Consider the following 13,008-nt stretch of genomic DNA (forward strand, 5'->3'; position numbering starts at 1 on the left):
TGACATCATCTTTTTTTTTTTCAGATTTTCTAAAGAAAAAAATGGAGGACTATGTTGCAACTCTGGAGGTTCCAGTCCGAATTTTGAGGATGGAACAGCGATCCGGTTTGATTCGAGCACGGCTGAGGGGTGCAGCTGCCACGCGAGGGCAGGTCATCACCTTTCTGGACGCCCACTGTGAGTGCACTATAGGGTGGCTAGAGCCACTGCTGGCCCGAATCAAAGAGGACAGGTGAGTGTACTCTGCAGACAACACTATATTCCTAGTCTAGAACTTTGAATTCTATCCACCTTATTTTTAGTGTAACTTGAATGTGCAAGGTTTCCGGTGTTATTCACATTATTTTACTGATTACACTTTATCTCGATAGTCCACTTTAGACATTATACTTACTATAAGCAACTTTGCAACTACATGTCAACTAACTCTCATTAATTTGCAACTACATGTCAACTGTTATACTTTTATAAACTAAAAAGTGGGCCAATTTAGTCCCAAGTAGGGTTGTAACGGTATACTGGTATGGCGGTTTATCACGATATTGACATATGAGCGAGAGAAAGCACATCAGAACCCGTCAATGGCAAATGTGCTTCTAAAGGTGCTGTTAGTTAGTTGCGCATCGGAGTTATCATGTGCGTCACCAACAGTGTTGGGGTAGTTACTCAAAAAAAGTAACTAGTTACTAGTTACTAGTTACTTCTGTAAATTGTAATGAGATTACTTTACTAGTTACTGCATTTGAAAAGTAACTTCACTACTTATTACTTTACTTTCCCGTTTCTTAATTTACCGTGTAGATACATGGACAAACATCATAGCCCTATCATCATTTAGCCTGCATGTCCGCATAGTGTTTATAAATGTAGCCGATAAAAATGGCATGTAAAACCATATAAAATAACTATCCCTGTCTGCACAAAGAAATATGCCTCACTGTAAAATCTACAAACAACAGGATTATGTCCGTGGTGGTAGACACATGATCAGGGCTGGACAGAGATAAACATTGTATTTTATTTTGACGGAAACTGCAAAACTGAAACTTTCTTCTCCATCTGTATTTTGACCATAGACCGTATATAAGAGATTTTGACAGATACACTGACACTGCACGCTCGCTCAAAGCCCAAGGGGGGAGGCGTTTAAAGATGTGATTGGGCCAGTCCAGTGTCAATCAAGAAAATAACCAATGGGCCAATCTACGTGTTTCATGGGCCGGTCTGTCAGAAAAAAACTAATGCTGACTTTTTTTAACCAATGCATTACACCAGCACTTACCCAGCGCCGCCAATTAAGCAAAACAAAACGAATGGGCCGCCGATGTACGAGTTTTATGAGCCGTTAAGACAAACGAACAAAAAAGTTTTAGATGCATCGGATCGGCCCAAAAAGCCGTGAATCTCCCGGTAGTCCCGATGTCCAGTACTTGCCTGCCAGGGCATAGAGTGAATTTCTGGCAAATATTTTTGTCCTTTCGAGCAATAAACTGAAAGTAATGTGAATATCGCCACTGGCCGAAACTCGCGTCTCCGTCTCCATCTCCATTCCTCTCTGTCCTTCGCACCAGCAGCTACGTCACTCAAATCGATCTCTATGGCAACGGTGCCCAGGCAAGCACACACACACAGGCATGCACGCACCACTTCGACAGATCAGAGCTTTACACACATGAAAACACGGCTTGGGTAACGCAGGAAAGCGCGTTCCTATAGTCTAGTAAAGTAGTATAGTTACTGATATTTTTAGTGTAATGCGTTACTTTACTTCGTTACCCAAAAAAGTAATATCGTTACTGTAATCCGTTATTTTGTAACTCGTTACCCACAACACTGGTCACCAATATGTGCCCCTTATAAAACATTCTGCATAAATGGTTCCAAATATAAATAATTATGTACAATGTACCTTATAACTCAGAACACGAATAAAAAATAAGTACGTTTTGATGGAATTCATTACATTGATTTTTGAACCAATGGCAGTAGCCTATATCGTACTGAGTAATTAGATTCCATAATTCCTGAAGTTTCATTAACTTCAGGAAGTTATCAAACAGCTTACACCTGGACTTTTTTTAAGCTTATTTTAAAGTTTGTTTTGTCTCATTTTAAATAATTTTAAGCCACCTTAAAAGTGTACTGAGTCCCCTGATCAAGAAACACTGCACCACTAGGGACCAGTGTTGGTCAAGTTACTTGGAAATAGTAATTAGTTACTGATTACTTCTCCAAGAAAGTAATCCAGTTACTTTACTGATTACTTATTTTCAAAAGTAATTAGTTACTTTACTAGTTACTTTATTTCAAAAACATGATGCACGACCTGAATACGCTATAAAAGCAGACCTTTCAGCCTAATTCTATTCTTTCTGCATATTCCATCTAAAATGTAATCAAATTAAACATTTTCTTTTTTTAAACTTGTTTTATTAGTTTCAATATTTTAACTTTATGCACATTGGATCAACCAAAAATTTAATTAAATGCAACAGTCTCAGACTTGAAGAAAATTGTTGAACATTTAACCAATTTCTGCACATTCCACCATATTTTAACGAAATAAAGAAAGTCCTTGTTCTGTTAACTTATATTTCTGCATATTCCAGCATATAAAATGCAAATATTTTTTTGTAAAATCCTTTATTCGATTAGGTGTAAATAAAATACAGCAATAAAATAATTAAAATGAAAGTCTCTCATGACTGTATTCCAAATTATTAACATTTAGGTCTTTTTACAGTAAAGTGCAGATTAAGTTTTGTTTTTGTAAATCGTCTGACATGTTTTTACCATTTCATTAAGTTTTGCTTTGTAGAAAGCCTTTCTTTAAAGTGAATTTCGTTTTGTATAAATTGTATCATAATTTGAATAAATATTTAATCAACCAATTGCATGTATTGAATAATTTTCAAAATAAAATACACTGTGATCATGGCGGATCATATTTCCCTACACTACACCTTGAAAATGGATGGAAAAGTTTTCCTGGTTTGGTGGTTCTGTTTATCGAAACTACATATTGCGCGATCACACGTGAATTAGCGAGATCTCGTGGGTCCTCGGCCGCAGCCGTTCCGCAACAAATCCGGACCTGGTGGGTATTGAAGGACAGTGGAGCACGGAGCCGACACGCAGCGGAGTCGATCCGCAGCCGTTCCGCAGTTGGTGGAAATTCGGGGTGAGGCGCCGCGTTCACTTGCATTGTATTGTTAAAAGTCTTTCTTTAAAGTGAATTTCGTTTTGTATAAATTCAATTGTATCTTATTTTAATAAATGTTTCATCAACCATTTACATGTATTTAACAAATACAAGGCAAATATAGCAGACAATATAATAACCGTGACATGGAGGAGCCGGCGCGCCGCGTTCACTTTCACTGTTAACTAGAGCGCGCACCTCATAAATGTATGAAACTCAGCGTAGGCCTATGTCTCATACATTAGCATTAAATATCTTTGCTGCATCCTTTCTAGAACAGACAAGGGCTTTCTCGCGGCTCGCATCAGCAGAGCATCGTCCATAGACCGCAAAACAATCAGCGGATGGCGGGCGGGAAATTAGAAATTTGGTCCAAAAATGTTGGAGCGGATGATGAGTTTTGTGATGCGGTTGCGGATGAAATACCCCATTCGCGCAGCTCTGTCGATAACAACATTCAACACTAGGCTACACAAATAGTATTTTTTAATTTATTTTTATTTAGGCGATTCATTTTCCATAGTGACATAGGAGGTGCCGGATCCAATAAAAATGGTTCCGTATCCAACGTCGGGCGTGTTCCGGCTCAAATTAAGCCACGACTCACGAGACAGTCTAACGAAACAAAATCACAGTAACGCAGTACTTGAAAAAAGTAATGGGATTACAGTGCTAGGGACTTACAGTACACTTGCAACTGCAGTGATTTCTGTGGTGTAATAATGTAGAAGTTTAGGGAAAGGGTGTACATGTTTTGAAGTTTAGGTGAAAGGCCACAGAAACATACTCAAGTAAAATGTAACCTATTCAACTAGCTTAACAAATATTAAAAGGTAAAAATTGGTAACAGTTGAGCTTTCTTTGAATGCTTACCTTTCCAGCTGCTTAGTTTGTGGTTTCTCAAAGTATAACCCTTTTACCCATCAGTAAGTGTGACGTGTTCTCCATTTGTAAAATGACCTTTATTACGTTCACACTGATTCAGGTAGAGAATATAGATTGAGAATTACATTACTGCGAATATCCTGTTACTCTAACAAGAACACACTCTTAGACACTCACATTCTTGGAAGCTGTGTTGCTCAACCTCATGCCAGTGCTTTGATACCGGAAACCTCTCTTTTCAAGCATGTGTTGTGTGCTGCATGCTTTAAAGATTTTTTACTGCCATGTCTGGCCGAATCACTGAGCAGTAAAGGATGGTCATTTGCGGTTTTTGCATTGAGTTTGGATTGATCAGAATCAGTCTAGTATTGCTGAAGCTGGAGGTGTTAATCCAATTAACATGGAAGCATGAGCTACAATGTGGACTGTTTCTTTTTGGAAATGTATTTGGGATAATTCTGCTTCATAACAGATAATGTGAAGTCAGCATGGCATTATTTGCTAAATAATTCCAGACATGTTGATCAGGACCTGAAATCTTATCAGATTGATAAACCTGAAATCCACTTGAATCCAGGATCTTAGGGTGGTATGATCGTTTGAGCTTTCTTTAGGTGTATTTTTGTTGATTAAAGCTCTGAAAATACAATAAATTAAAATGCAAGTACTGTTGTTGTTTTTTTCAATTAGTGATATTCAACATGCTTTTTTTGTTTCAAATGCATTTTTCATTATTTTTCATCCGTAGTTATGTATCATGGAAATGTATCAAAGACTGGCAGAGAAGACTGCTGTGACTGTCTTAGGGCCCTATTTTAACGATCTCTAAGCGCATGGTCTAAAGCGCACGGCACAAGTCCGAATCCACCTTTGCTAGTTTAATGATGGGAAAAAAAGTTATTCACGCCCGGCGCATGGTCTAAAAGGGTTATCCCTATTCTCTTAATGAGTAATGTGTGTGTTTTGGGCGTAATATGCAATAAACCAATCAGAGCATGAGGAACGACAGAGACGAGTTCCCGGCTCCCGGACACACTGCCACTCGGCCCTCAACCAGCTGAGAGACTCATTCGTGGTGTCATGCGATGGTACTGGACTTCTGGCGGACGGAGATGGCTCCTCCAGTCGAGGGCAGCCATCAGCGAGTCCTCCAGGCGTACGGCAGCAGGCTCCGGCCCACGGCAAATGGGAGCGACTCCTCCGCTCCCTCTCGGAAGGCAGCCACCCCTCCTCGACCCAGGAGCACGGCAGCGAGCTCTCTGTCCCACCTGCTGTTCAATCGCTCCAGCATCACCTCCTCGGGCAGCCATTGGCGGTCACCGCTGCTTCATACGGCCCGACCTCCTCAGCACTGCGATCCCCCTCAGCAACAAGGGCTCTCCGACAGCATGTTCCTCCGTCCTCCCTGAGGAGCGACAGAGACGAGACAGGGGAGAGAGAAAAAAAATTATAAATCTTGATCCGGTTCCCACAACGCATTGCCATTTGGTTCTACACCAGCTGGACAATCTTCTCCCCGGTGTCTGGCGGTGGCGCTGGATAGCCTACAACACTCCTCCGCGTCCTGGTGGACGGCGACGTCTCCTCCGGATTCGGGCAACCAGCAGGAGTCCTTCATTCCCTGCTCCTCCCTATCATGGCGGATGGCACCAGGCTCCGGCCTCAGGCAAACGGCGACTCCTTCGCTCCCTCACGGACAGAAGCCGCCCCTCCAGCACCCAGGCAGCAGGCAGAGAGCTCATCCGCCCCCCTGGCAACTCACTCCAAGGGTGCAGTCTATTTCAGTTGCCTCAAAATAGCAACGTGCCAACAATGCGCCTGAACACACCTCGTTTTCAGATCAGCACGCCCATGGGCCCATATGCATTTGCTATTTAAACAACCTGGCGCAGGACGTGAAAATGATAACTGCGTCGGGCTGAAGCTGGCAAAAAACACTTCCGTTGCGCCTGGCGATGCATTGCTCTGGGTAAATGACAGAGCCCATAGAGTGAATTATAAATTATTGGTATTCCACTGGTGTTAACTCTATTAACAGTTTTTGCTAACTGCAGAAGTCGCCTACAGAAGGTAACTTACTGCTGGGCTGACATAATAACAATATCAAAGGATTTAATTCTAAGTTTGTAGAACTTAGTGAAAAGAGACAGTTAAAAATATGACCATGATTAGGGGTGTGTCCATGACTATGGCTTGTGTTTTTTAGCTTTTCCATGTCTTGTTTATCATCATCAGTGATTGGTATGACTGAAATGTTATATATTAAAAAATAGAAAATAGTTGACACCCGGTTGAAGGTGAATGGGTTATTTGTGTTTGACATTCTAGGAGGGCTGTGGTCTGCCCTATCATTGATGTCATCAGTGATGAGACATTTGAGTATATGGCCGGCTCAGATATGACCTACGGGGGATTTAACTGGAAACTCAACTTCAGATGGTATCCAGTTCCTCAGAGAGAGATGGACCGACGCAAGGGGGACCGGACCCTTCCTGTTAGGTAATACAATTTCCTTTGAATTACCGTATACGTTAAATATATAAAATTATGTAAGTTCGGTATCCTGTTAATTGTACACAAATGGCACTGATATATATATACATATACAAATGTTCTGTGCTATATTGTTTCTTTCAAACAAACAGAATTAATGACAACAGCTTCATAAAGACACCCAGCCTTCATTCCACATACTGTATTTCGAAACCCTCATATAATAGCCGATACTTCTTGGTTAATTGAGCTGACAGCATGTAATGTAGGTGGCATAATGGTTTAGCTGCTGTCACTGCAGGACGACCAATTTTTAGTCCATTAACCATTAAGTAAGATGTAAAAAAATAATGACAACTCACAGAATAGATTTAAACAGCATTTATTGATAAGAATGAAATGTACATTGGCTTAGTCTTGGAGAACTAGATCTACTATGTTGCTGCTTTTGCATGAGTGAAGGCTACTGCAGTAACATGTACATAAATACGGTTAAAGTCAATAATTGTATCCCTTAAAACTCACCTTCGATCACCAAAATATCATATTTAAAATTGAGCTGGTGCTGGGGAAGGTGGAGGGCTAGGAAAATCCCCATGGTGTGCTGCACTGAGTTGAGACTAATAGAACAAACAGATCTATTGGTCAAAGCAGTCGGCTTTAAGAATACCAATAGCCTAAGTTGCTTGGTAGAGTTTCATGAATTAACTATGTATTTCTTTTATTAATTTGAGAATTTAAGAAATTGCGTTACCTTTCAATTTCATTTGTCTGTCAAATCTGTTATGCAAAAAAAAAACATGAAAAAACATGAACAAATTAAATCAAACGTTTCATTGCGATACAGTCCGACATTGATTATCTTAGTCAATGATACAGCATTTGCCAATACCTCAAACCATGGTGCGATTTGATTCGATTCAGAATATCAATAAATCTAATGATACTATGTGCATATTTTACAAAAACCAGCTAATTTTTTATTAACTCACAAACGCAACCAAAATATAACAACATATAGGGCCCTTTCATACACCCGGCGCAATGCAGCGCCAGGCGTAACGCAAGTGTTTTTTGCTAGTTTCAGCCTGACGCAGTTATCATTTTCACGTCCTGCACCACGTTGTTTAAATAGCAAATTTACCCCATTTGTTCACCCATGGGCTGCTGGTCTGAAAACGAGGTGTGTTCAGGCGCATTGTTGGCGCGTTGCTATTTTGAGGCCACTGAAATAGATTGCCTCACTGACCAATGACCAACTCAAACCTGGTCAATGGCGCAGTATTTTTTTAGTTCTTTTTGTTATTTAAAGTGTTTAATGTGCGCCTATAGGCGTGTCCACAACACGCGTTCACTCTGCTTTTTACACACGCATACGCAGCAGAACAAAAACTAGCCACATATTACAAATAAAAGGAATACAATGTTAAAGATTTTTATTGTGTACCTAAATATATGGTGGAATCCGGCTTGTCCCGTAGATGGTCTGCTTGCGCTTTAACCTCGCGCACGAGCAGATCCGTTTGCGCTCTGGAGAAGCGGTCAGTCTTTCCGCTTGCAAATTCCGCCTTGTAAATAGCGAATCTGCCATGGCGCATGCGCAACTGGCTTTTTAAGGGAATGGGAAATTACACTCTGTTTGTTTTTTTGCACGATACGCCCAAAACACACCCATTGAGAGAATAGAGACAACCCTTTTTAGACCATGCGCTGGGCGCGCCGACCATTTTTCCCGTCGTTAAACTAGCAAAAGTGGATTCGGACACACCCTAATTGTGCTTGCGCCGTGTGCTTAGTTTAGACCATGTGCTTAGATCGTTAAAATAAGGCCTATAGTTATTCTCTAAAAATTGCATATCCTGTATCCCAATTGAGACATCCACAACAAAACAATACACTGTTGTCTGATGATGACATTTCATCATTGGCTTGCAGTCAAGAAAGTCTTTCAGTCTTCTGTGGGCTCTAAATTGTTTACACAGTATACAAGTGAAGGGATCACATCACTTAATCTAGCTATTGTCACCGTACATATATAAACACTGTCAGATTTTCTTTTTATGCTTGTTTGTTTGAATCTTTTCCACAGAACTCCCACAATGGCAGGAGGTCTGTTCTCAATTGACCGGACTTATTTTGAAGAGATCGGCACTTATGACTCAGGAATGGACATATGGGGAGGGGAAAATCTTGAAATGTCTTTTAGGGTAAGTTTAAGATATTAGTAAGAACACCAGCAAGGGTCATAAATGTCTCGCATAATCATAATGTCCTGGTATGCCATATTTGTGGTCATAAATACACTTTGTGTATTTCTTTTTACTGTAATTGTATGTAACCAATTTGTAAAACGATTCTGATTTCATTCCATTTGTATGTGTGAAAATAGATCTGGCAGTGTGGAGGATCTCTAGAGATAGTTACATGTTCTCATGTTGGGCATGTATTCCGGAAGGCCACACCATACAGCTTCCCTGGTGGAACTGGTCAGGTGATCAACAAGAACAACAGACGACTGGCTGAAGTCTGGATGGACGAGTTCAAAGATTTTTTCTACATCATCTCACCAGGTAATACTCTTCAGGAAATCTTTAAATGACACTTCACAGAGATGGACCATCGCATTATCTTTGATAATGGTTGTTGTTTCTACTACTTTCTAACACAACTAAAAGTAAAAGTGAAAATAAGATGATGCCACAATTCTACTTAGCCAATTTTTTTATGAAGCAGTAATCGTGTTCTCACAGGTCTTTAATAGTGTCACCATGAGGTATGGCTGTCTTTACAGAGATGGTTTCTATAAGTAGCGTGCTGATTTGCACATGTGGTCATGGTTGTTGTAAAAGACTACAAATATCTTATTCTACAAATATTAGCTCCATCTTATATCTGTGACTTAGTCACCCAGTATGTGCCTTCTCGTTCCCTTCGGTCTTCGGATTCTCTTACTCTTCAGCAGCCTCCCTGTAGATTAAAATCTATGGGGGAGAGAGCTTTCTCTGTTGCGGCACCCAGGTTATGGAATGCACTTCCTTTTACAGTCAGAGATGCTCCTACATTAGCCAGTTTCAAGAAGTTGTTAAAAACACATCTTTTTAAAATTGCTTACATAGACTGTCATGATTAGTATTTTTAGTGGGTTGCATTGTAATGATTATTCTGTATTACTCTTTTACTTTTGTATTTTACTTGTTTTACTGTCTGTAGCGCTTTGGGTTTTAGAAAAGCGCATTACAAATAAAATGTATTATTATTATTATTATTATTATCGTATAGCCTCCTGGGCCATTGTTGTGGTCTTTTATTTGCTTTCTATATCCTGGCACAAACACATTGTAGCAGACTACATTTCTTCAAATGCAATTCCTTCACCACACTTCCTCTTGTCTTCCTCTTTCATTTTCCTTTTTCTTCCTCTTGCCCACTAGCACAAGTTTACTTCTTAAAAACCCTTCTGAAAAATAAGTGCACTTTAACAAAGTTTTAAAAACAGTACTTCTTACGGAATTAATATATTTGACTCTTAATTGAATGTTATTTACAATGAATTAAAAAAGAATATTATAGTTTAAATATATATTAAATGCAATTAGATTTACTTAAAAGTGCTTTTTGATCCAAGTACATATGTATATGTCATTTCCTAATTCCTTATATAATTATATGGTTTTACGTATCAGGACAACATAAAAAATCTTCTGGTCCTTTTTGCAGGTCTTACAATTAGGTAAATACATCCTCATCAACACATGACATATTACACCGCGCCATGGTTTATTTAACAAAAACTTGGCCCTAATGGAGAAGCAATGTGTGACAAACTAAGTACACTCTTACTGCTCCATAGGAATTAAGAGGGAAAGTCGTATTATTCAGGCACTGATAATCAAATGACTTTTATTAATTGATCATCAGCAAGCGGGACCAACAACTTTCGGCAGTTTGCTGGTCTGGAGCATTCAGGTGTATGTTAACACAGTGCCAAGGAGGAAAAACATCAGCAATGATCACAGAGAAGCAATTGTTGCTGCCCATCAATCTGAGAAAGGTTACTAGGCCATTTACAAACAAAGTCCATCATTCTAATCTACAGTGAGGAAGATTATTCACAAATGGAAATGTTCAAGACAGTTGCCAATCTTCCCAGGAGTGGACGTCCCAGCAAATTAACCCCAAGGCCAGATTGTGCAATGCTCAGATAAACTGCAAAAAACCCAAGAGCTACATCTCAGACTCTATAAGCCTCAGTTAGCATGTTAAATGTAAATTTAACATGAACAAAAAGACTGAACAAGTATGGCTTGTTTGGAAGGCCAGGAGAAAGCTCTTCTCTCTAAAAAGAACATGGCAGCACAGCTTAGGTTTACAAAGTTGCTACATATTTGTAATTACACACCAGTTTAACTCGAGCAGCCTTTAACGAGTCTATGACAAATTTACAAATTTGGGCATGAATGTCACAGGTGTGATCCTAATTTTAACACTATCTTCAATAAAATAAAAAACACTCAATTTACGCATTTCTTTAGTGATTATTTTTGTTGTTGGTATTTTTTAATTTATTAACCTCTAAAATTACCAAATGTTTCATGTAAAATATGATTATTTTTATGATATGCTTTTTTTTTTACTCATTCAAGTTAGTTAAAACCGCCAAAACCTCAAAATTTGACATACGTTGGTTGGCTATATCTGCTGACATATGTTGGTATAAAAATAGCAATTACACGAGATATCAATGTCCACTATATGGCTGTAGTACTCACTGGCTGCATAGGCTGAAATCTATAAATCAATGGCTGCGTTTACACTTGGCATTAACATGCGATCAAGCAGATCGGATCATTAGCCAATCAGGACACCATGCGTTTACATTTGTTCATATTAAGTAGCCTCTGTATCTGGATAACCGATCGGATTTCTGTTTCCTGCATAATATTTAAATTAGGTCTGTAGCACGACACCAATAAGAGTAAAGATAGTACAAATTAAGCAATGTCCCAATTGCTTTCACTCACTCACTTTCACTTACTTTCCTGTGCAATCTCCATCCTTAAATCAAATTACGTTTTTTGAATGAATTGAATTGAACAACTTTATTAATCCCGATAGGGAAACTGCTTTGCCACCAACAGTATAGCCATCAAACATAGTACACAACCAACAGACAAATAAATAAATAAATAATTCTGCATTAGGAGACTGATAGACCCTGATTATGAGACACAATTTGAAGAAAGATTCAATTTCACAGCTTCACAAACAAACATTATAAAAGACTAGAATAATTACAATAACAATTAACAGTGTTGGTTGAAGTATCTGACCGCTGCGGGAACAAAAGACCTTCTCATGCGCTCACTAGAGCACCGAGGCATTACCAATCGATCGCTAAAAGAGCTTCTGAGTCCTTTAAACAAGTTGTGTAGTGGATGGCCTTCAAAAAGCAGGACAATTTTTAATTTCGAACTAATCCTCTTCTCCACAGTAACCTCCAATACATCTGGGTTAAGACCAATAACTGAACCAGCTCTCTTGATCAGCTTATTTATCCTATTTTTGTCTTCAACAGATATACTGCCCCCCCAGCAAAGTACAGCATAAAAAAGAACACTAGCTAAAATCCCTTGATAAAAAACATTTAAAAGCTTTGTGCTGATGTTAAATGATCTTAGTTTTCTCAAAAAGAACAGTCTCGACTGAGCCTTCTTCATTAAGACATTAGTGTTCTCTTTCCAGTTTAATTTTTCATCCAGATGGACACCTAAAAATGTATATGACTGCACAATTTCGATTGACTGACCATTAATTGTGACTGGAAGGACATTCTCTTTTTTCTTTCTGAAATCAATCACAAGTTCTTTAGTCTTCCCTACGTTCAGTTTCAAAAAAATTGACTCACACCAGCTGTAAAAAGACTGAACCTCCCTTCTGTAAACAAGGTCATCACCCTGGTTAAGTAGACCCACTAAAGCAGTGTCATCAGATAATTTTTGTACCCAGCAAGATGGCTGACTATGCCTATAGTCAGCAGTATAAAGTGAAAACAAAAAGGGGGATACAACTGTACCCTGAGGTGCTCCAGTATTAGTTAGAATGGTATCAGAATATTCGTTACCAATCCTAACAAACTGTGGTCGTGCTAAAAGGTACTATAGAATCCAGGCAATGGTTGTATTGTGCAATTTAAAATCAATTAATTTATTAGCTAAAATATGTGGCTGTATAGTATTAAAAGCACTCAAAAAATCAAAAAACATGATCCTAACGGAACTGGCAGTAGTTTCTAAATGACTGTAAAAATTGTGAACCATAAATAGTAATGCATCATCTACTCCCACACCCTTCCTATAAGCAAATTGCAAAGGATCCTGAAAAGCAGACACATGCCTAGTCAGATGATCCAATACAACCCTCTCAAAATA

The 13,008-nt window shown here is 39.1% G+C and overlaps 1 protein-coding gene across 3 annotated transcripts in view; it reads left to right on the forward strand.

The window, feature by feature from the left end:
- Positions 1-13,008, forward strand: part of galnt13 (polypeptide N-acetylgalactosaminyltransferase 13) — a 110,866-nt gene that overhangs the window by 20,926 nt on the left and 76,932 nt on the right. For all 3 annotated transcript variants that reach the window (XM_079619941.1, XM_079619939.1, XM_079619940.1), the window contains exons 5-8: positions 25-232; positions 6,416-6,586; positions 8,670-8,787; positions 8,970-9,150. In XM_079619941.1, coding sequence (XP_079476067.1) covers positions 25-232; positions 6,416-6,586; positions 8,670-8,787; positions 8,970-9,150 — 678 coding nt within the window. The remainder of the gene's footprint in view (positions 1-24; positions 233-6,415; positions 6,587-8,669; positions 8,788-8,969; positions 9,151-13,008) is intronic.

The sequence above is a fragment of the Phoxinus phoxinus genome (assembly GCF_949152265.1).
Source record: "Phoxinus phoxinus genome assembly, chromosome: 7".
NCBI classification, from domain to species: Eukaryota; Metazoa; Chordata; class Actinopteri; order Cypriniformes; family Leuciscidae; genus Phoxinus; species Phoxinus phoxinus.